The sequence below is a fragment of the Bombina bombina genome, unplaced genomic scaffold (assembly GCF_027579735.1).
Source record: "Bombina bombina isolate aBomBom1 unplaced genomic scaffold, aBomBom1.pri scaffold_1409, whole genome shotgun sequence".
Taxonomy (NCBI): domain Eukaryota; kingdom Metazoa; phylum Chordata; class Amphibia; order Anura; family Bombinatoridae; genus Bombina; species Bombina bombina.
In genome coordinates, this window is record NW_026511223.1 from 4,637 (window position 1) to 28,993 (window position 24,357).

Sequence of the window (24,357 nt, forward strand, 5' to 3'; positions counted from 1 at the left end):
CTTACCGTGACATCATGCCCAGCAGCATGACAGATGCTTGTCGTTCCAAAGGAGAACAAGGAGACTTTAAAGTGAACTTCTCCCAGAGCAACTGCAACACCTGAGGGGTGATGTCCCCTTTCTGCACAAACTCTGAAACCTGATCACAGAAGAATTTGTTATATGGCAGGTTAGACAAAAAAAAAAAAGCACATCAGCATGAGGGATCCATACTCACAATCTCCTCCAGGCACTGGATAAGAGCCGTAGACGAGTCAACCATAAGAAGGGACAAGCTGCAGATCAAACCCTGAGCCTGCAACCTTTGAAGAAAAAGAAAATATTAAGACCTGGATATAAAAGAAAATTTATGCTTACCTAAAAAATGTATTTCTCTTTTTTGACACTATGAGTCCACGGATCATCTTAATTACTAATGGGATATTAAACTCCTGGTCAACAGGAGGCAGCAAAGAGTACCACAGCAGAGCTGTTAAATAGCTCCTCCCTTCCCTCCCACTCCAGTCATTCGACCAAAGTTAAGGAAAGAAAGGAAAAACCAAGGTGTAGGGGTGTCTGAAGTTTATAATAAACAACAACCTGTCTTTCAAAAACAGGGCGGGCCGTGGACTCATCGTGTCAAAAAAGAAATACATTTATCAGGTAAGCATACATTTTCTTTTTTTTTTTATGACACAATGAGTCCACGGATCATCTTAATTACTATTGGGAATCAATACCCAAGCTAGAGTACACAGATGATACGGGAGGGACAAGACAAGGAACCTAAACGGAAGGCACCACTGCTTGAAGAACCTTTCTCCCAAAAGCGGCCTCAGCCGAGGCAAAAGTGTCAAATGTGTAGAATTTTGAAAAAGTGTGAAGAGAAGACCAAGTTGCAGCCTTGCAAATCTGTTCCACAGAAGCTTCATTTTTGAATGCCCATGAGGAAGCAACAGCCCTCGTGGAATGAGCCGTAACTCTCTCAGGAAGCTCATATGCAAAACGTATGATACTCTTTAGCCAAAAAGAAGTAGCCGTAGCTTTCTGACCCTTACATTTTCCTGAGAAAACCATAAACAAAGAAGACTGACGAAAGTCCTTAGTTGCCTGCAGGTAAAAAACTTTAAAGCACGAACCACGTCCAAATTGTGTTCTGAGAAGATGGATTAGGACACAAAGGAGGAACAACAATCTCCTGATTAATGTTCCGATCAGAAACAACCTTAGGAAAGAATCCTAATTTAGTACGTAAAACTACCTTATCTGAATGGAAAATAAGATAAGGAGACTCATACTGCAATGCCGAGAGTTTAGACACTCTTCGAGCAGAAGAAATAAAACTATCCAAGATAACAACTTAATATCTAAGGAATGCATGGGTTCAAACGGAGACCCTAGAAAAACCTTGAGAACTAAATTAAGACTCCATGGAGGAGTAACTGGTTAAAAGACAGGTCTGATTCTGACCAAAGCCTAACAAAAAGATTGTACATCTGGAACATCCGCCAGACGTTTGTGTAACAAAATAGATAGGGCAGAGATTTGACCCTTTAAAGAACTTGTCGACAATCCCTTCTTCAAACCCTCTTGGAGAAAGGACAAAATTCTAGGAATCCTAACTACTCCATGAGTAGCCCTTGGATTCGCACCAATAGAGATATTTACGCCAAATCATATGGTAAATCTTTCTAGGTACAGGCTTACAAGCCTGAATCATGGTCTCTATGACCGAGTCAGAAAACCCCTGCTTGGATAAAATTAAGCGTTCAATCGCCAAGCAGTCAGCTTCAGAGAAACTAGATTTGGGTGAAGAAAGGGCCCCTGAATTAGGTGGTCCTTCCTCAACTGAAGTCTCCAAGGTGGCATGGATGCCATCTCCACCAGATCTGCATACCAAATCCTGCAAGGCAAAGCCGGAGCAATGAGGATCACCAATGTCCTCTCCTGCTTGATTAGAGCAATAACCCGAGGAAGAAGAGCAAACTGATGAAATAGGTATACTAGACCGAAGGTCCAAGGGAACGCCAGAGCATCTATCAGCTCCACCTGGGGGTCCCTGGACCTCGACCCGTATCTCGGGAGCTTGGCATTCTGTTGGGATGCCATGAGATCCAATTCCGGCTGACCCCACCCGAGAATCAGGTTTGAAAACACTTCCGGATGGAGTACCACTCCCCCAGATGAAAAGTCTGCCTGCTTAGGAAATACGCCTCCCAGTTGTCCACCCCTGGGATGTGGTTCGCCAACAGACAGCAAGAGTTGACTTCCGCCCACTGGATTATTTTGGCTACCTCTGTCATCGCTAAGGAACTCCTCGTTCCTCCCTGATTTATGTAAGCCACTGAAGTTATATTGTCCAACTGGAACCTGATAAACCAGATTAAGGCCAACTGGGGCCAGGCCAGAAGAGCATTGAAGATCGCTCTCAGCTCCAGAATGTTTATAGGAACAGACTGAGTCCAAACTCACTCAACTTTTAGGGAGCCCCAGACTGCTCCCCACCCTAGAAGGCTGGCATCTGTTGTCACAATCACCCAAGATAGTCAGCGAAAGCAGGTTCCCAGGGAGAGGTGATTCAGAGACAACCACCATTGCAGAGAATCCCTTGTCTCCTGCTCCAGAAGTATTCAAGGAGACAAGTCCGCACAATCTCCGTTCCATTGCCTGAGCATGCCTAACTGTAGAGGTCTGAGGTGGAACCGAGCAAACGGAATGATGTCCATTGCTGCCACCATCAGCCCGATTACTTCTATGCACTGAGCCACTGACAGCCGAGGAGTGGACTGAAGGACTAGGCAAGTATCGATAATCTTTGATTTCCCGACTTCTGTCAGAAAAAACTTCATAGACAGGGAATCTATTATGGTTCCTAAGAAAGTTGAAATTGCAGAAAAGGTAACACCATGTCGGTGTGGGATGTCGCTTATTGAAAGGATGGTGCCTGGACTAGGATGTCGTCCAGATAGGGAGCCACTGTAATGCCCCATGACGGAAGCACCGCCAACAGCGATCCCAGAACCTTTGTGAAAACTCTGGGAGCTGTGGCCAGACCGAAAGGAAGAGCCACGAACTGGAAATGATTGTCCAGGAAGGCAAGCCTTAGGAACTTGTGATGATCCGTGTGAATAGGAACATGTAGGTACGCGTCCTTTAAATCCACTATGGTCATAAATTGACCCTCCTGGATCAAGGGAAGAATGGAACGAATAGTTTCCATCTTAAAGGACACAAAAGTAGTAAATGAGTACAGCACCTGTTGGTTCCTTAAAGCAGGTTTTAGTTCTGTATGATGCCCGTGGAGAAAGGGTTACTGCCACCCTTACAGCAACATAGACAAATGGAATCCAAAGCACCAATTAGGTAAAAGAAAATACCTTTATTTTCACATTACATGCGACGTTTCGGCCTTCACAGCCTTAATCATGCATACAAAACACTTCAGCCTCTGTCCACAGTATATAGGCTGATCAATTAAAACATTAATTACAAACAGATTTGACAAAATGTTTCACACAGAGCAATTACTCCCTCTAGTGTTAGTCATATTTTACTACATCCTATAAAATTTAACTCTCAAGTTACCAAAAATACAATTACTAGAGGAGTTTCCACTGAATGTACAAGTGTCATTAAAAACAAGAAAATATATAGGAACAAGTCTTACTGCAATCTTATATTTCTATAGTAATATTTCTAAAGTATATTACTGACACCTTTTACCAATCTTACTGATAAACTTTACCTATGTGTTTAAGTGAACAAGTGACTTTACCTATGTGTTTAACTAAACCAAAACTAACTAAAAAAAAATAATTTTTTTTTGAAGAAAATGTTTTTTGTTTTGAATTTTTACTGTTACATTTAGAGAAAGACAGAGAAATCTATTTCTCTATTTAACCCTTTAGGGTACATACAATCTAATTTATGGATCCAGTAAGTTTCTTTTTGTTTAAGGATCCTCTCCCTGTCACCCCCTCCTCTTAATGTACCTACATGGTCAATAATCTGCCACCTAATTTGACTTATGTTGTGGCCTGCCTGGATAAAATGATTAGAAACAGGAGCTTCTTTATTACCACATCTCAAGTTGGACTTATGCTGATTAATTCTTTCCCTGCCTTTTCTAGTCTATTCTCCAATGTAAATAAGAGAACACGGGCATTTAATAAGATAGATTACGTAGGATGTCTCACATGTATAATAACCATTAATTTTATATTTATGCCCTGTTCTTGGATGGGAAAATTCTTTCCCTTTTATCATTGCATGGCAATTAGAGCACCCTAGACAGGGATAAGAACCATAAGATTTCTGACCCATATGGCTTTGTTTAAGACTTTTGGAGGGTCCCAAATCATTTTTAATCAGTGTGTCTCTCAAATTTCTAACCCTCTTAAAGGCAATAATGGGATTATTTTGGAATATCTCCATATCTCTATTACAATTTTTAATAATATTCCAATGCTTTCTTATGATTTTAGTAACTTCAGTACTGTATGAATTATATTGTGAAGTAAATACCATCCTCCTACTTTTATTTTTACCATTTTTATTATCTTTAGGGGCATTATTATCCCTGTACATTTTCTTCTCTCTCTGAAGCCTTGAGATCTCTTCCTTAATGAGGTTTTCAGGATAACCTCTGCTAACAAATCTGTTGCCCATTTCCATCATTCTGGTAGATAATATTTCTTCATCCTTCACTATTCTACAGACCCTAAGGAGTTGACTCCTAGGGAGTGAGTCTTTTAACCTAGTTGGATGGAAACTATCATAGGCAAGCATAGTATTCCTATCAGTGGATTTTCTAAAAAGATCTGTTTTAAGGGTCCCATTATCCTTATAAACCCTAGTGTCTAAGAATTCCACTGAAACCTCACTATGTATAAGGGTAAATTCTATCCCAGGGATAGCAGAGTTTAAGTCATACACATCTCAAGGCTTCAGAGAGAGAAGAAAATGTACAGGGATAATAATGCCCCTAAAGATAATAAAAATGGTAAAAATAAAAGTAGGAGGATGGTATTTACTTCACAATATAATTCATACAGTACTGAAGTTACTAAAATCATAAGAAAGCATTGGAATATTAAAAATTGTAATAGAGATATGGAGATATTCCAAAATAATCCCATTATTGCCTTTAAGAGGGTTAGAAATTTGAGAGACACACTGATTAAAAATGATTTGGGACCCTCCAAAAGTCTTAAACAAAGCCATATGGGTCAGAAATCTTATGGTTCTTATCCCTGTCTAGGGTGCTCTAATTGCCATGCAATGATAAAAGGGAAAGAATTTTCCCATCCAAGAACAGGGCATAAATATAAAATTAATGGTTATTATACATGTGAGACATCCTACGTAATCTATCTTATTAAATGCCCGTGTTCTCTTATTTACATTGGAGAATCGACTAGAAAAGGCAGGGAAAGAATTAATCAGCATAAGTCCAACTTGAGATGTGGTAATAAAGAAGCTCCTGTTTCTAATCATTTTATCCAGGCAGGCCACAACATAAGTCAAATTAGGTGGCAGATTATTGACCATGTAGGTACATTAAGAGGAGGGGGGTGACAGGGAGAGGATCCTTAAACAAAAAGAAACTTACTGGATCCATAAATTAGATTGTATGTACCCTAAAGGGTTAAATAGAGAAATAGATTTCTCTGTCTTTCTCTAAATGTAACAGTAAAAATTCAAAACAAAAAACATTTTCTTCAAAAAAAAATTATTTTTTTTTAGTTAGTTTTGGTTTAGTTAAACACATAGGTAAAGTCACTTGTTCACTTAAACACATAGGTAAAGTTTATCAGTAAGATTGGTAAAAGGTGTCAGTAATATACTTTAGAAATATTACTATAGAAATATAAGATTGCAGTAAGACTTGTTCCTATATATTTTCTTGTTTTTAATGACACTTGTACATTCAGTGGAAACTCCTCTAGTAATTGTATTTTTGGTAACTTGAGAGTTAAATTTTATAGGATGTAGTAAAATATGACTAACACTAGAGGGAGTAATTGCTCTGTGTGAAACATTTTGTCAAATCTGTTTGTAATTAATGTTTTAATTGATCAGCCTATATACTGTGGACAGAGGCTGAAGTGTTTTGTATGCATGATTAAGGCTGTGAAGGCCGAAACGTCGCATGTAATGTGAAAATAAAGGTATTTTCTTTTACCTAATTGGTGCTGTGGATTCCATTTGTCCATCTTAAAGGACAGTACCCTGAGAAATTTGTTTAGACTCTTGAGAGCTAAAATTTTGGGAACCACAAACAGATTGGAATAAAAACCCCGACCCTGTTCCTGTACTGGAACGGGAACAATCACTCCCAGGACGGAGAGGTCTCTTACGCAGTGTAAAAACGCCTCTTTTTGTCTGGTCTGCAGATAATCTTGAAAGTAGAAACCTGCCTCTAGGAGGAAAACTTTTGAACTCTAGTTTGTATCCCTGGGACACTATTTCTATTGCCCAGAGATCCTGAACATCCCAAACCCAAGCCTGAGCTAAGAAGGAAAGTCTGCCCCATACCTGATACGGTCCCGGATAGGGGCATGCCCTTCATGCTGTCTTGGATTCAATAGCCGGCTGCTTGGATTGTTTTCCCTTATTCCAAGACTGGTTGGGTCTCCATGCAGGTTTAGATTGTTCCTACTTAGAGGAGGAAGAATTTCCCTTAAAATTTCGAAAGGAACGTAAATTACTCTCATCCTTTCTGCTTGTTTCTCTTACCTGAGGGAGAAGATGACCCTTACCTCCTGTAATAGAGATAATTTCCATTAGCCCAGGTCCAAACAAGGTCTTCCCCTTGTAAGGAATAGCTAGAAGCTTAGACTTAGAGGACACATTCGCAGACCAAGACTTCAACCATAAGGCTCTGCGGGCCAGAATAGAAAAACCTGAAATCTTGGCTCCCAGTTTGATAACTTGAAGGGAGGAATCCGTAATAAAGGAATTAGATACTTTAAGAGCTTTTATCCTATCTTGGATATCATCCAAAGAAGTCTGTCCTGAAAGCATCAGCTCATCAAACCAATATGCCGCTGCACTAGTGACAGTAGCAAGGCACACAGCTGGCTGCCATGGCACATACATCTTCTTGAGTAGACCCTCTAACTTCTTGTATATAGGATCTTTGAAGGCACAACTAACCTCTATGGGAATAGTAGTTCTCTTAGCTAGGGTGGAAATAGCCCCTTCCACCATGGGCACTGGTCTCTCCCACTCCTTAGTAATAATCTCAGAAGCTCGGTCAGGGACCGGAAACACGTCTGTCGAGGAAGGAACCTCAAAATTTGTTCAGCTTACTGGACTTAGGAACAACCACTACAGTGGAGTCGCTGTCGTCTAAAGTAGCTAAAACATCCTTAAGTAATAGCCGGAGGTGCTCTAGCTTAAATCTAAAAAACTTCAGTATCAGCGCATCAGAAATTGTAGAAGACATGAGATGCAATGTCCCTTAAAGTAACTAGTGAGGAGGTGCAGGGCTTATGAGAGCGGTAAAACTTGGGATGCTTGAGGCGAGAGCTGCGGCATATACTGTACTTTATCATTAGATTCCTGGACAACATCTGCTTTAGAAGCTCAGAATTTTTTTTCCTTATAAAACTTAATGTCCTCTCAATACATGAAGGACAGAAAGGTATTGGTGGTTCCACAATGGCATTAAAAAACAAATAGCAAGGAACATTTTACAAAGTCCCTTGATCCATACTAGTTCACACTTAGAAAAAAATCAAATAAAAATCTTAATTTACTATAACATATTAATCTCAAAAAACATTCCTGTCTCTTTAAATTTAAACGTAAAGTTTTTTACTGGTCTGTGTAAACTAGCAAAACACAAAAAAGATATTACAGATATCACCTCCAAAGTCAACTACACTGAGGTGCCTACCTCGCTGGCCAAAAGATGAAGGACTTCACTCTACGCAGACGATCTGCTGTAGTGCAAGAAAGAACTTAGTCACAGTCCGGTCCTAGGAACGCATGTCTAGCACGGAACATGCTCTCCTAGACAAATCCTACTCGATATGTCCCCCAGACTGAAGCACATAGAAGTGGCGCGCAGACAGTGGGCGTAGACAAAAGTAAATGCTTTCTCCTAGGGAAATGTATTCATGTTAACCCCTCAGAGAGAAAAAACACCGTAGCCCTAAGTGAAGCGCTCTAACCAGCCCCAGTGCCTGCTAATAAATCTGTCTGCAGTACTCTCCCGTATAGGAGTTTATAATAAGCAATAAAGTGCCCCATTGTCTTGAGCCCTTTATGTGTAAGGTAGATCCAATATGCTAACTTTCTTTTGAGTTGTCTCCTGTCCCATAAAATTAAAAAGTAGCACTTACCTCATATTACTGCCTGACAGTAAGGCAGTTCACAGGTTTGAGAGGTCCTCCTCTTCACATTGACCTGTAAAGAAACCAAAGACTGAGACATATCCCTCAGACTATAGGAAATTAGGGCAGCATTAAATATGGGAGGCACAGTGAGAATTATGTCCCACAAGCTCCCATTGCTCTAAAGCCACCAAAGCTAAACTGAAGAGACTGATATGGACTACGGCTACACCCTAGAACAAAGCAGCACAATCTTGCACTACTTTAAAAATTATAAACTCTTGATAGAAGAATCTTTTCTAACACCTCACTTTAGCACTTCCTATCACTAACATAGGCAAAGAATGACTGGGGTGGGAGGGAAGGGAGGAGCTATTTAACAGATTTGCTGTGGTGCTCTTTGCCGCCTCCTGCTGACCAGGTGGTGAATATCCCATTAGTAATTAAGATGATCCGTGGACTCATTGTGTCAAAGAAATAAGGATAAAAGGAAATTAAGCAGGAACTAGACCATGATCACAAGTAAAGTAGAGAGAACTTAAGTGAAATTAATACATAAATACATTTCATGTGCCTCCCTCTAATCATGGGTGCTGCAAATCTGGAACCTACGTTTCACTGTAGGAGACAACAGCAGTGAATATGGTGGTACCAATTACTAGAGGTGGGGAACTTTAAAATGGCCCAAAAAAAAAAAAAAGTGTCTAAAAGTTATATAAAGGTATAGGAAGGATATTTCATAGCACAAACATCATTGGAGTGTGCATGTTGCTAAAATGTACAGTAAGTAGGAGAAAAGGCTAATGGGTAACCACAGGAGAAGTATTTACCGCTCAGACTCTCTGCTCGGGCTGAGGTAGAGCCGCCGGTAGGCACCAATCACAGCTTCTCGAACTCCAGGCTCCTTTGACCAGACCAGTGGAAGCATGCGACGAACACCAAGTAAAGCCTGGGAAACCCCAAACTGTGACACGGTGACAAAGAACTCAATGACTTCCTGCACCACTGGAGGGGGTGAGGGTGGAGAGAGGAAAAACACAAAACATTAAGGAAATTCCTCATGAAGGGTCACCAATGTTATTATCTGTGCAGTGTGCACACGCATGTATATTAAAACAGTAGTGTGTACATCTATCAAACACATGAAACACACGTCCCTAGGATGGTCACATCAGAGGCCCACGCATTACATGCCAGTGCCCCCAGGAGTGTCTAATGAGCCACACATACAAGGACCACTAGGAATGTCAAAGTGCACCAGGGTGCTCATGCTACGGCTAGGTATATACACATACAGGATACTGGGCAATGCATCGAGCAGCCAACTAGTACACACCTGACACAGCTGGCTCATACATCATTCTGCTGATCACATCAATCGCTTCTTCAATCTTCAAAGCAAAGTGATGGGCATCTGTCAGATACTGCACCAGCATTTCCTGTTTGCCCAGATCAGAAGCTTCCGGTGATGTTGCTACAGACTCAGTTTCCTTATCTTGAGGGGCATCAGCAGGTCTCTCGTCACTAGGAGCTGTAGATTCTTGCACAGTTACTGCAAAAGTAGAAGGAAAACTAACTGCAGTGTGTCACAGTATAGGCAGAGCCATAAACCTTCTCTGGCCTCAAGACCAGGCATTGACAAAAGTAGTGAGTAAGCCATGTCTAAGGTCAGTAACACACACTAGTATGGGGCCACAGACAGGGTGTGCATTATTAGCACTGTCAGACTCCTAAATTGGAGTGTCACCGAGTCCTGAAAACTATGTGAAACACTCTAATCCTATTTAACAATCCTGGGGTCAGTGTAAGGTGAGCACAGTCTGTTACAAAGAAAAACTAAATTTATGCTTACCTGATAAATGTATTTATTTCCGGATATGGCGAGTCCACAAAAATCAATTACTGTTGGAAATATCACTCCTGGCCAGCAGGAGGCGGCAAAGAGCACCACAGCAAAGCTGTTAAGCATCACCTACCTTCCCTCCAACCCCAGTCATTCGACCGAAGGAAAATGGAGAAAAAGCAGCAACACAAGGTGTAGAGGTGCCAGAGCTTTAAGTGAAAAAATAACGGTCTTAAAATAAAGGGCGGGCTGTGGGCTCACTGTATCAGGAACTAAACTAAATTTATAAGGTAACCATGAATTTTTTTCTTTCCTAAGAGAAGGTGAGTCCACGGAATCATCAATTACTGTTGGAAATAAAATGATCAGGTAAGCATAATTTGTTATTGGTTCTCATCGTGGGGAGGAGAGTCCACGGCTTCATTCATTACTTTTGGAATACAGAACCTGGCCACCAGGAGAAGGCAAAGACACCCCAGCCAAAGGCTTAAATATCTCCCCCACTCCCCTCATCCCCCAATCATTCTGCCGAGGGAACAAGGAACAGTAGGAGAAATATCAGGGTATAAATGGTGCCAGAAGAAAATTTAATTTTAGGTCTGCCCACTGGAGTTAAGGGCGGCAGCCGTGGACTCTCCTCCCCACAATGGAAATAAAATTATCAGGTAAGCATAATTTATGTTTTCCATCTAAAAGGGGAGGAAAGTCCACGGCTTCATTACTTTTGGGAAACATATACCCAAGCTTTAGAGGACACTGAATGAAACCGGGAGGGTAAAAAGGTGGACCCTAACCTGAGGGCACCACAGTCTGTAAAACCTCTCTCCCAAAAACAGCTTCTGCAGAAACAAAAACGTCAAAATTGTAGAACTTTGTGAAAGTGTGTAAGGAGGACCAGGTAGCCGCCTTACAAATCTGCTACATAGAGGCCTCATTCTTGAAGGCCCAAGATGAAGCCACAGCTCTAGTTGAATGAGCAGTAATCTGAGGAGGCTTATGTCCCGCTGTCTCATAGGCCAAGAAAATCAAGCCCCTCAACCAAAAAGGACAAAGAAGTAGAAGAGGCACTTCTGCCCCTTGCGCTTCCTGCAATACACCACAATAAGAGATGTAGACTGTCTAATATCCTTTGTAGCCTGAAGATAGAACTTCAAGGCACGAACCACATCCAGATTATGGAGTAACCTCACCGTAGAAGGAGGGTTAGGACACAAAGTAGTAACAATTATTTCCCGATTGATGTTACGGTTAGACACCACCTTGGGAAGAAACCCCAGACTGGTGCAAAGAACAGCCTTATCCACATGAAAAACCAGATAAGGAGACTTGAAGCAAGGCAGCTAGCTCAGATACTCTGCGTGCGGATTCATTAGCCAACTTTTCAAGACAGAATCTTAATGTCAATATAATGCATAGGCTCAATCGGAACCCTATGCAAAACCTTAAGGACCAAGTTTAAGCTCCAAAAAATTGAATGTCAGGGAGCTCAGCGATGTCTTCTGTGCAACAAGAGTGATAATGCCAACAACTGACCCTTTAAGGAAACACATAAGCCATGTTGAAGACCCAAGGGGCTGTCAGAGCATCTATCAGCACCGCTCCCGGATCCCTGGACCTGGATCCGTAACAAGGAAGCTTGGCGTTCTGGCGAGACGCCATGAAATCCAGATCTGGTTTGCCCCAACGATGAATCAGTTGAGCGAAGACCTCCGGATGAAGTTCCCACTCCCCCGGATGAAAAGTCTGGCGACTTAGAAAATCCGCCTCCCAGTTCTCCACGCCTGGGATGTAGATCGCTGACAGGTGGCAAGAGTGAGACTCTGCCCAGCGAATTATCTTTGAGACTTCCAACATCGCTAGGAAACTCCTGGTTCCCCCTTAATGATTGATGTAAGCCACAGTCGTGATGTTGTCCGACTGAAATCTGATGAACCTCAGGGTTGCTAACTGAGGCCAAGCTAGAAGAGCATTGAATATTGCTCTTAACTCCAGAATATTTATTGGGAGGAGTTTCTCCTCCTGAGTCCATGATCCCTGAGCCTTCAGGGAATTCCAGACTGCGCCCCAACCTAGAAGGCTGGCGTCTGTTACAATCGTCCAATCTGGCCTGCGAAAGGTCATCCCCTTGGACAGGTGGGGCCGAGAAAGCCACCATAGAAGAGAATCTCTGGTCTCTTGACCCAGATTTAGTAGAGGGGACAAATCTGAGTAATCTCCATTCCACTGACTTAGCATGCACAATTGCAGCGGTCTGAGATGCAGGCGCGCAAATGGTACTATGTCCATTGCTGCTACCATTAAGCCGATTACTTCCATGCACTGAGCTACTGACGGGTGTGGAATGGAATGAAGGGCACGGCAAGCATTTAGAAGTTTTGGTAACCTGGCCTCCGTCAGGTAAATTTTCATCTCTACAGAATCTATAAGAGTCCCTAGGAAGGGAACCCTTGTGAGTGGAAATAGAGAACTCTTTTCCACGTTCACCTTCCACCCATGCGACCTCAGAAATGCCAGAACTATCTCTGTATGAGACTTGGCAGTTTGAAAACTTGACGCTTGTATCAGAATGTCGTCTAGGTACGGAGCCACCGCTATGCCTCGCGGTCTTAGTACCGCCAGAAGTGAGCCCAGAACCTTTGTAAAGATTCTTGGAGCCGTAGCTAACCCGAAGGGAAGAGCTACAAACTGGTAATGCCTGTCTAGGAAGGCAAATCTTAGGTACCGATAATGATCCTTGTGAATCGGTATGTGAAGGTAGGCATCCTTTAAGTCCACAGTGGTCATGTACTGACCCTCTTGGATCATGGGTAGGATGGTTCGAATAGTTTCCATTTTGAATGATGCAACTCTTAGAAATTTGTTTAGGATTTTTAAGTCCAAGATTGGTCTGAAGGTTCCCTCTTTCTTGGGAACCACAAATAGATTTGAATAGAATCCCTGCCCGTGTTCCGTCCGCGGAACTGGGTGGATCACCCCCATTAGTAAGAGGTCTTGTACACAGCGTAGAAACACCTCTTTCTTTATTTGGTTTGCTGATAACCTTGAAAGATGAAATCTCCCTTGTGGAGAAGCTTTGAAATCCAGAAGATATCCCTGAGATATGATCTCCAACGCCCAGGGATCCTGGACATCTCTTGCCCAAGCCTGGGCGAAGAGAGAAAGTCTGTCCCCCACTAGATCCATTTCCGGATAGGGGGCCCTCTCTTCATGCTGTCTTAGGGGCAGCAGCAGGTTTTCTGGCCTGCTTGCCCTTGTTCCAGGACTGGTTAGTTTTCCAGCCCTGTCTGTAACGAGCAACAGCTCCTTCCTGTTTTGGAGCGGAGGAAGTTGATGCTGCTCCTGCCTTGAGGTTACGAAATGCACGAAAAATAGACTGTTTGGCCTTTGATTTGGCCCTGTCCTGAGGCAGAGCATGGCCCTTACCTCCCGTAATGTCAGCGATAATTTCTTTCAAGCCAGGCCCGAATAAGGTCTGCCCTTTGAAAGGAATATTAAGCAATTTAGATTTAGAAGTCACGTCAGCTGACCAGGATTTAAGCCATAGCGCTCTGCGCGCTTGGATGGAGAATCCGGAGTTCTTAGCCGTAAGTTTGGTTAAATGTACGACGGCATCAGAAACAAATGCATTAGCTAGCTTAAGTGCTTTAAGCTTGTTCATAATTTCATCCAATGGAGCTGTGCGAATGGCCTCTTCCAGAGACTCAAACCAGAATGCCGCCGCCGCAGCAGTGACAGGCGCAATGCATGCAAGGGGCTGTAAGATAAAACCATGTTGAACAAACATTTTCTTAAGGTAACCCTCTAATTTCTTATCCATTGGATCTGAAAAGGCACAACTATCCTCCACCGGGATAGTGGTACGCTTAGCTAAAGTAGAAACTGCTCCCTCCACCTTAGGGACCGTCTGCCATAAGTCTCGTGTGGTGGCGTCTATAGGAAACATTTTCCTAAATATGGGAGGAGGGGAAAAAGGCACACCGGGTCTATCCCACTCCTTGCTAATAATCTCTGTAAGCCTTTTAGGTATAGGAAACACGTCAGTACACACCGGTACCGCATAGTATCTATCCAACCTACATAACTTTTCTGGAATTGCAACCGTGTTACAATCATTCAGAGCCGCTAATACCTCCCCTAGCAATATGCGGAGGTTCTCAAGCTGAAATTTAAAATTCGAAATCTCTTAATCCAGTCTCCCTGGATCAGATCCGTCACCCACAGAATGAAGCTCTCCGTCTTCATGTTCTGCAAATTGTGACGCAATTGTGGCTCTCACATCATCAGCGCGCTCTGTCCTTAACCCAGAGCTATCACGCTTGCCTCTTAATTCTGGCAATTTAGATAATACTTCTGTCATAACAGTAGCCATGTCTTGCAAAGTGATTTGTAAGAGCCTCCCTGATGTACTTGGCGCCACAAAATCACGCACCTCCTGAGCGGGAGGCGAAGGTACTGACACGTGAGGGGAGTTAGTCGGCATAACTTCCCCCTCGTTGTCTGGTGATAATTTCTTTACATGGAAAGATTGACTTTTATTTAAAGTTACATCAATGCATTTAGTACACAACCTTCTATGGGGCTCCACATTGGCCTTCATACATATTGTACAAAGAGATTCCTCTGTGTCAGACATGTTTAAACAGACTAGCAATGAGACTAGCAAGCTTGGAAAATACTTTTCAAATAAATTTACAAGCAATATAAAAAACGCTACTGTGCCTTTAAGAAGCACAAAAAGCTGTCACAGTTGAAATAACAATGAACCAAATTAGTTATAGCAACCAAATTTTCACAGTAAATGTATTAAGTTAGCAAAGGATTGCACCCACCAGCAAATAGATGATTAACCCCTTAATACCCAAAAAACAGATAACAATTTAATAATTAACGTTTTCTCTTGTTAAGTGTAGTCAGTCCAGGGGTCATCCATTACTTATGGAATATATCTCTTCCTAACAGGAAGCTGCAAGAGGATTACCCAGCAGAGCTGCTACATAGCTCCTCCCCTCACATGTCATATTCAGTCATTCTCTTGCAGCCTAACTAGATAGGTCGCTGTGAGAGGTCTGTGGTGTTTTTTAACTTCGTTTATTTCTACAATCAAAAGTTTATTTTAAATGGCACCGGAGTGTGCTGTTTATTCTCAGGCAGCATTAGAAGAAGAATCTGCCTGCGTTTTCTATGATCTTAGCAGACGTAACTAAGATCCGCTGGCTGTTCTCATCTGAGGAGTGAGGTAACTTCAGAGAAGGGGAATAGCATGCAGGGCCCCCCTGCAAATGAGGTATGTGCAGTAAATTATTTTTCTGAGGAATCGAATTGACTGAGAAATTACTGCTGATACCAATGTAAAGTAAGTTCAGCCTTAAATGCAGTGATAGCGACTGGTATTAGGCTGATGAGTGTGTGTACACTGAATGTATTTTTCTAAGGAATGGAATTGACTCTGAAAATACGGTTAATACTGAAATAATGTATGAGCCTTAACTGCAGTAAAAGCGACTGGTAGCAGGCTTATTAATAACAATTCATAACTTTTCAAATGTATGTTTAAAACGTTTACTGGCATGTTAATCGTTTTTTGTGAGGTACTTGGTGATAAAACTTATTGGGGCATGATTTTTACCACATGGCCATCTTTGTTTTCTGCATAGAAACAGTTTTCTGAGCTTCCCCACTGTTGTAATATGAGTGGGAGGGGCCTATTTTAGCGCTTTTTGCGCAGTAAAAATTCAGTCACAATCTGTCTACTTCATCCTCCATGATCCAGATCGTCTCTAGAGAGCTCAGGGGTCTTCAAAATTCATTTTGAGGGAGGTAATCAGTCACAGCAGACCTGTGACAGTGTGTTTTGACTGTGAGAAAAACGTTTAATTATTAAATTGTTAATCCGTTTTTGGGTATTAAGGGGTTAATCATCCATTTGCTGGTGGGTGCAATCCTTTGCTAACTTAATACATTTACTGTGAAAAATTGGTTGCTATAACTATTTTGGTTCATTGTTATTTCAACTGTGACAGCTTTTTGTGCTTCTTAAAGGCACAGTAGCGTTTTTTATATTGCTTGTAAATTTATTTAGAAAAGTATTTCCAAGCTTGCTAGTCTCATTGCTAGTTTGTTTAAACATGTCTGACACAGATGAATCTCTTTGTTCACTATGTTTAAAGGCCAATGTGGAGCCCAATAGAAATTTGTGTACTAATTGCATTGATGCTACTTTAAATAAAAGTCAATCTTTACATGTATAGAAATTATCACCAGACAACGAGGGGGAAGTTATGCTGACTAACTCCCCTCACGTGTCAGTACCTTCGCCTCCCGCTCAGGAGGTGCGTGATTTTGTGGCGCCAAGTACATCAGGGAGGCCCTTACAAATCACTTTGCAAGACATGGCTACTGTTATGACAGAAGTATTATCTAAATTGCCAGAATTAAGAGGCAAGCGCGATAGCTCTGGGTTAAGGACAGAGCACGCGGATGAGGTGAGAGCCATGTCAGATACTGCGTCACAGTTTGCAGAACGTGAAGACGGAGCGCTTCATTCTGTGGGTGACGGATCTGATCCAGGGAGACTGGATTCAGAGATTTCTAATTTTAAATTTAAGCTTGAGAACCTCCGCATATTGCTAGGGGAGGTATTAGCGGCTCTGAATGATTGTAACACGGTTGCAATTCCAGAAAAATTATGTAGGTTGGATAGATACTATGCGGTACCGGTGTGTACTGACGTGTTTCCTATACCTAAAAGGCTTACAGAGATTATTAGCAAGGCGTTATATAGACCTGGTGTGCCCTTTTCCCCTCCTCCCATATTTAGGAAAATGTTTCCTAGACGCCACCACACGAGACTTATGGCAGACGGTCCCTAAGGTGGAGGGAGCAGTTTCTACTTTAGCTAAGCGTACCACTATCCCGGTGGAGGATAGTTGTAACTTTTCAGATCCAATGGATAAGAAATTAGAGGGTTACCTTAAGAAAATGTTTGTTCAACAAGGTTTTATCTTACAGCCCCTTGCATGCATTGCGCCTGTCACTGCTGCGGCGGCATTCTGGTTTGAGTCTCTGGAAGAGGCCATTCGCACAGCTCCATTGGATGAAATTATGAACAAGCTTAAAGCACTTAAGCTAGCTAACGCATTTGTTTCTGATACCGTCGTACATTTAACCAAACTTACGGCTAAGAACTCCGGATTCGCCATCCAAGCGCGCTATGGCTTAAATCCTGGTCAGCTGACGTGACTTCTAAATCTAAATTGCTTAATATTCCTTTCAAAGGGCAGACCTTATTCGGGCCCGGCTTGAAAGAAATTATAGCTGACATTACGGGAGATAAGGGCCATGCTCTACCTCAGGACAGGGCCAAATCAAAGGCCAAACAGTCTAATTTTCGTGCCTTTCGTAACTTCAAGGCTGGAGCAGCATCAACTTCCTCCGCTCCAAAACAGGAAGGAGCTGTTGCTCGTTACAGGCAGGGCTGGAAAGTTAACCAGTCCTGGAACAAGGGCAAGCAGGCCAAGAAACCTGCTGCTGCCTCCAAGACAGCATGAAGAGAGGGCCCCCTATCCGGAAACGGATCTAGTGGGGGGCAGACTTTCTCTCTTCGCCCAGGCTTGGGCAAGAGATGTCCAGGATCCTTGGGCGTTGGAGATCATATCTCAGGGATATCTCCTGGACTTCAAAACTTCTCCACGAGGGAGATTTCATCTTTCAAGGTTATCAGCAAACCAAATAAAGAAAGAGGTGTTTCTACGCTGTGTACAAGACCTTTTACTAATGGGGGTGATCCACCCAGTTCCGCGGACGGAACATGGGCAGGGATTCTGTTCAAATCTATTTGTGGTTCCCAAGAAAGAGGGAACCTTCAGACCAATCTTGGACTTAAAAATCCTAAACAAATTTCTAAGAGTTCCATCATTCAAAATGGAAACTATTCGAACCATCCTTCCCATGATCCAAGAGGGTCAGTACATGACCACAGTGGATTTAAAGGATGCCTACCTTCACATACCGATTCACAAGGATCATTATCGGTACCTAAGATTTGCCTTCCTAGACAGGCATTACCAGTTTGTAGCTCTTCCCTTCGGATTAGCTACGGCTCCAAGAATCTTTACAAAAGTTCTGGGCTCACTTCTGGCGGTACTAAGACCGTGAGGCATAGCGGTGACTCCGTACCTAGACGACATTCTGATACAAGCGTCAAGTTTTCAAACTGCCAAGTCTCTGATAGTTCTGGCATTTCTGAGGTCGCATGGGTGGAAGGTGAACGTGGAAAAGAGTTCTCTATTACCACTCACAAGGGTTCCCTTCCTAGGGACTCTTATAGATTCTGTAGAGATGAAAATTTACCTGACGGAGGCCAGGTAATCAAAACTTCTAAATGCTTGCCGTGTCCTTCATTCCATTCCACACCCGTCAGTAGCTCAGTGCATGGAAGTAATCGGCTTAATGGTAGCGGCAATGGACATAGTACCATTTGCGCGCCTGCATCTCAGACCGCTGCAATTGTGCATGCTAAGTCAGTGGAACGGGGATTACTCAGATTTGTCCCCCCTACTAAGTCTGGATCAAGAGACCAGAGATTCTCTTCGATGGTGGCTCTCTCGGCCACATCTGTCCAAGGGGATGACCTTTCGCAGGCCAGATTGGACGATTTTAACAACAGACGCCAGCCTTCTAGGCTGGGGCGCAGTCTGGAACTCCCTGAAAGCTCAGGGATTATGGACTCAGGAGGAGAAACTCCTCCCAATAAATATTCTGGAATTAAGAGCAATATTCAATGCTCTCCTAGCTTGGCCTCAGTTAGCAACTCTGAGGTTCATCAGATTTCAGTCGGACAACATCACGACTGTGGCTTACATTAACCATCAAGGGGGAACCAGAAGTTCCCTAGCGATGTTGGAAGTCTAAAAAATAATTCGCTGGGCAGAGTCTCACTCTTGCCACCTGTCAGCGATTTATATCCCAGGCGTAGAGAACTGGGAGGCGGATTTTCTAAGTCGGCAGACTTTTCATCCGGGGGAGTGGGAACTTCATCCGGAGGTCTTTGCTCAACTGATTCATCGTTGGGGCAAACCAGATCTGGATTTCATGGCGTCTCGCCAGAACGCCAAGCTTCCTTGTTACGGATCCAGGTCCAGGGACCCGGGAGCGGTGCTGATAGATGCTCTGACAGCCCCTTGGGTCTTCAACATGGCTTATGTGTTTCCACCATTCCCGATGCTTCCTCGTTTGATTGCCAAGATCAAACAGGAGAGAGCTTCGGTGATTCTGATAGCGCCTGCGTGGCCACGCAGGACCTGGTATGCAGACCTAGTGGACATGTCGTCCTGTCCACCGTGGTCTCTGCCTCTGAGACAGGACCTTCTAATTCAGGGTCCTTTCAAACATCCAAATCTAATTTCTCTGAGGTTGACTGCATGGAGATTGAACGCTTGATTCTATCAAAGCGTGGCTTCTCTGAGTCTGTTATTGATACCTTAATACAGGCTAGGAAGCCTGTTACCAGAAAAATTTACCATAAGATATGGCGTAAATATTTATATTGGTGCGAATCCAAGAATTACTCATGGAGTAAGGTTAGGATTCCTAGGATATTGTCCTTTCTACAAGAGGGTTTAGAAAAGGGCTTATCTGCTAGTTCGTTAAAGGGACAGATTTCTGCTCTGTCTATTCTTCTACACAAACGTCTGGCTGAAGTTCCAGACGTTCAGGCTTTTTGTCAGGCTTTAACTAGGATTAAGCCTGTGTTTAAGACTGTTTCTCCGCAGTGGAGCTTAAACTTAGTTCTTAACGTTCTGCAAGGCGTTCCATTTGAACTCCTTCATTCCATTGATATCAAGCTGTTATCCTGGAAGGTTTTGTTTTTGATGGCTATTTCCTCGGCTCGAAGAGTCTCTGAGTTATCTGCCTTACATTGTGATTCGCCTTATCTGATTTTTCATTCAGACAAGGTAGTTCTGCGTACTAAACCTGGGTTCTTACCTAAGGTAGTTACTAACAGGAATATCAATCAAGAGATTGTTGTTCCATCACTGTGTCCTAACCCTTCTTCAAAGAAGGAACGACTTTTGCATAATTTGGACGTAGTCCGTGCCCTGAAGTTCTATTTGCAGGCAACTAAAGATTTTCGTCAAACTTCTTCCCTGTTTGTCGTTTACTCTGGACAGAGAAGAGGTCAAAAGGCTTCGGCTACCTCTCTCTCTTTTTGGCTTCGTACCATAATACGTTTAGCCTATGAGACTGCTGGATAGCAGCCTCCTGAAAGGATTACAGCTCATTCTACTAGAGCTGTGGCTTCCACCTGGGCCTTTAAAAATGAAGCCTCTGTTGAACAGATTTGCAAGGCTGCGACTTGGTCTTCGCTTCACACCTTTTCAAAATTTTACAAATTTGACACTTTTGCTTCTTCGGAGGCTATTTTTGGGAGAAAGGTACTTCAGGCAGTGGTTCCTTCTGTTTAATGTTCCTGCCTTGTCCCTCCCTTCATCTGTGTACTTTAGCTTTGGTATTGGTATTCCATAAGTAATGGATGACTCGTGGACTGGATACACTTAACAAGAGAAAACATAATTTATGCTTACCTGATAAATTTATTTCTCTTGTAGTGTAGTCAGTCCACGGCCCGCCCTGTCTTTAAGGCAGACCTAAATTTTAATTAAACTCCAGTCACCACTGCACCCTATGGTTTCTCCTTTCTCGTCTGCTTTGGTCGAATGACTGAATATGACATGTGAGGGGAGGAGCTATGTAGCAGCTCTGCTGGGTGATCCTCTTGCAGCTTCCTGTTAGGAAGAGATATATTCCATAAGTAATGGATGACCCGTGGACTGACTACACTACAAGAGAAATAAATTTATCAGGTAAGCATAAATTATGTTTTTATCACAGTCAAACACACTGTCACAGGTCTGCTGTGACTGATTACCTCCCTCAAAATGAATTTTGAAGACCCCTGAGCTCTCTAGAGACGTCCTGGATCATGGAGGATGAAGTAGACAGATTGTGAGTGAATTTTTGCTGCGCAAAAAAGCGCTAAAATAGGCCCCTCCCACTCATATTACAACAGTGGGGAAGCTCAATTAACTGTTTCTATGCAGAAACAAAAGTTAGCCATGTGGTAAAAATCATTCCCCAATAAGTTTCATCACCAAGTACCTCACAAAAAACTTGTAACATGCCAGTAAACGTTTTAAACATACATTTTAAAAGTTATGAAGTGTTATTAATAAGCCTGCTACCAGTCGCTTTTACTGCAGTTAAGGCTCATACATTACTTCAGTATTAACAGTATTTTCAGAGTCAATTCCATTCCCTAGAAAAATACTTCAGTGTACACACACTCATCAGCCTAATACCAGTCGCTACCACTGCATTTAAGGCTAAACTTACATTACATTGGTATCAGCAGTAATTTCTCAGTCAATTCCATTGCTTAGAAAAATAATTTACTGCACACACCTTGTTTGCAGGGGGGCCCTGCATGCTATTCCCCTTTTCTGAAGTTACCTCACTCCTCAGAATGTGCGAGAACAGCCAGTGGATCTTAGTTACGTCTGCTAAGATCATAGAAAACGCAGGCAGATTCTTCTTCTAATGCTGCCTGAGAAACAAACAGCACACTCCGGTGCCATTTAAAATAAACTTTTGATTGAAGAAATAAACTAAGTTTAAAAACACCACAGACCTCTCACAACGACCTATCTTTAGTTAGGTTGCAAGAGAATGACTGGATATGACATGTGAGGGGAGGAGCTATATAGCAGCTCTGCTTGGGTGATCCTCTTGCAACTTCCTGTTGGGGAAGAGATAAAATACCATAAGTAATGGATGACCTGTGGACTGACTACACTTAACAAGAGAAAATGTAAGCTAGGCTGAATTCCCAAGGCACCACTAAGGCATCTATCGGCTTTGCCTGGGGATCCCTCTACCTCAATCCGTATCGTGGTTGCTTGCAACTTAAGTCTGGACGCAACGAGATCTATCTCCGGTGTTCCCTATCTGAGACAAATCTCCGCAAACACTTTGGGGTGAAGAGACCATTCCCCCAGATGGAAGGATTGCCTGCTGAGAAAGTCTGCCTCCCAGTTGTCCACACCTGGAATGTGGATCGCCGAGAGCGAGCAGCTGTGGTCTTCGCCCACTCGAAAATCCGAGATACCTCCCTCATTGCTAGGGAGCTCCTCGTACCCCCTGATGGTTGACGTAATTCACCAAGGTAATGTTAGTCTGGAACCTGATTAAGCTGAACGACCCCAGAAGAGGCTACGCCCTCAGAGCATTGCAAATTGTCCAAAGTTCCAGAATATTTATCGGAAGGAAAGACTCCTCCCGGGTCCATCTTACTTGTGCCATCCTGGCACCCCAAACAGCTCCCCAGCCTGCCAGACTCTTGTCCGTGGTCACAATCTCCAAGGACAGTCTCAAGAAGGATCAGATGCTCCGGACGAATCCACCAAGAGAGGGAGTCCCTAGTCCAAGCATCCATGGATATCCGCTGAGATAGATCTGAATTATTGCTGTTCCACTGTCTCAACATTAACAATTGAAGAGGTCTGAGATGGAACCTGGCGAAAGGGATGACGTCTATGCTGGAAACCATGAGCCCGATTATCTCCATACACTGAGCCACGGAAGGGCTTGAGTAGGAAAGAAGGGCAAGACAGGTGGACGCAATCTTCCTGCGCCGTTTATCTGTGAGAAATATTTTCATGGACAGTATTATCGTGCCCAGGAACTCCTCCCTGTTGCTGGGAACCAGGGAACTCCTGAGTTGATATTCCAAACGTGAGACTGGAGCAAGAAAAGAAGAGCCCTTGAATGATCCTCTGAGGAGCTGAACGCCGGTACAAAAAGTGAATAGCAGCACTCCAATAGAATCTTTACATTTTTATTGCATATCCAGGAGTACAAAAAATTAGCAACGTTTCGGACTACATGTCCATCATGCCATACATACATCACTTCCTACCCCTCCTTATATACCCCTTGGGACACACCCACAATCTAATTAACTCTTTACAAACTCCTAATACTGTTTTATTACTTCTGCATATGTGGGTATCCTAAATATTAAACATCAAAATTACTAAACTAATTTTCAATTCACCTATATTACATAAGGTGAAAAATACACACAATTTTTGAAGGCATCAATATTAATTAGAAAACATTCAATTTAAAGAAAAAAGCAAAAAACGATACTTAGCATATGTCAATATTCAATTATAGGTTTCCTATATCATTACTATTTTTCTTTTTTCATAACATCACCACACATTCTCAAAGTCTGGGTGACATCTAGCTTCATATACAATACTGATCATCCAAGAAAAAGAGAGACAAAAGAGAGAAACAGAGATTAGTAATCACAAATTAACAAATTTTAAAGGAAAAATTCCTAAAGAAAAACAGACAAATCATAATCCTTGTTCATACCAAATGGAACTAATGAATTCAAAGTAAAAATCCAAAATGCCTCTCTTTGTTTCAAATGTTGTTCCCTATCCCCCCCCTCGTCTACCAGGGGGAACATGTTCCAAAATTTGGAATCTGAGTTGGCTCACCCCATGTTGGGCTTCTAAAAAATGAGTGGCTACAGGGGATTTTAAATTCTCTCTCCTGATGTTTGATTTATGCTGTGATTCTATCACATACCCTACGGGTCGTCTCTCCTAAATAGGTCAAACCACATGGGCATTTAAGGAGGTAGATGGCATACTCTGTATTACATGTTAGAAAATCTTTGATCCAAAATTTCTTGCCTGACTGTGGATGTACAAACGTGGGTCCCTTAATCATACTATTGCAATGGGAGCAACCAAGACATGGGTAACAACCCAAATTTTTACTTATAATATATTTCTGTTTTTCACTTTTAGTACTCCCAATGTCTGCCTTTATCAAAGAATCTCTTAAGTTCATACCTCTTCTATATGCAGGCATAGGTGTCTGCTGAAATTCTGGTATGTCTGAATTACAATTTGCTAAGATGTACCAATGTCTGCAAATCTTATGAATTTGTGTACTTAATTCATTGTATTTGGAGACAAAAACCAATTTGTCCCCATTCCTCTTTTTAACTTTCTCTTGTGGTTTTAACAGACTCTCTCTTGTCATCTCAAGTGTCTTATCAATTTCCTTGTGGATCAAATTCTCATCATTTCCTCGATCCAAAAAGAGATCTCCCAT

At 42.5% G+C, this 24,357-nt stretch overlaps 1 protein-coding gene across 1 annotated transcript; it reads right to left on the minus strand.

The window, feature by feature from the left end:
• LOC128643653 (condensin complex subunit 1) lies at positions 1-24,357 on the minus strand. The gene is made up of 5 exons (XM_053696480.1): positions 24,093-24,357; positions 9,658-9,873; positions 9,152-9,326; positions 218-302; positions 1-139 (listed from the first exon to the last, which is right to left on the minus strand). Exons 1-5 carry the CDS (start codon positions 24,355-24,357, stop codon positions 2-4), a joined length of 879 nt encoding a protein of 292 aa, XP_053552455.1. The 3' UTR covers position 1.

What these genes read in the sequence shown, in the direction of transcription:
- LOC128643653 (XM_053696480.1), bottom strand. Translation starts at nt 24,357, where the DNA reads ATGGGAGATCTCTTTTTGGATCGAGGAAATGATGAGAATTTGATCCAC. An exon ending in TATGCCTGCATATAGAAGAG is followed by an intron (nt 9,874 to 24,092) that starts GTATGAACTTAA and finishes CTACTTTTGCAG; the next exon opens with TAACTGTGCAAGAATCTACA. An exon ending in CCGAGCAGAGAGTCTGAGCG is followed by an intron (nt 303 to 9,151) that starts GTAAATACTTCT and finishes TTTTCTTCAAAG; the next exon opens with GTTGCAGGCTCAGGGTTTGA.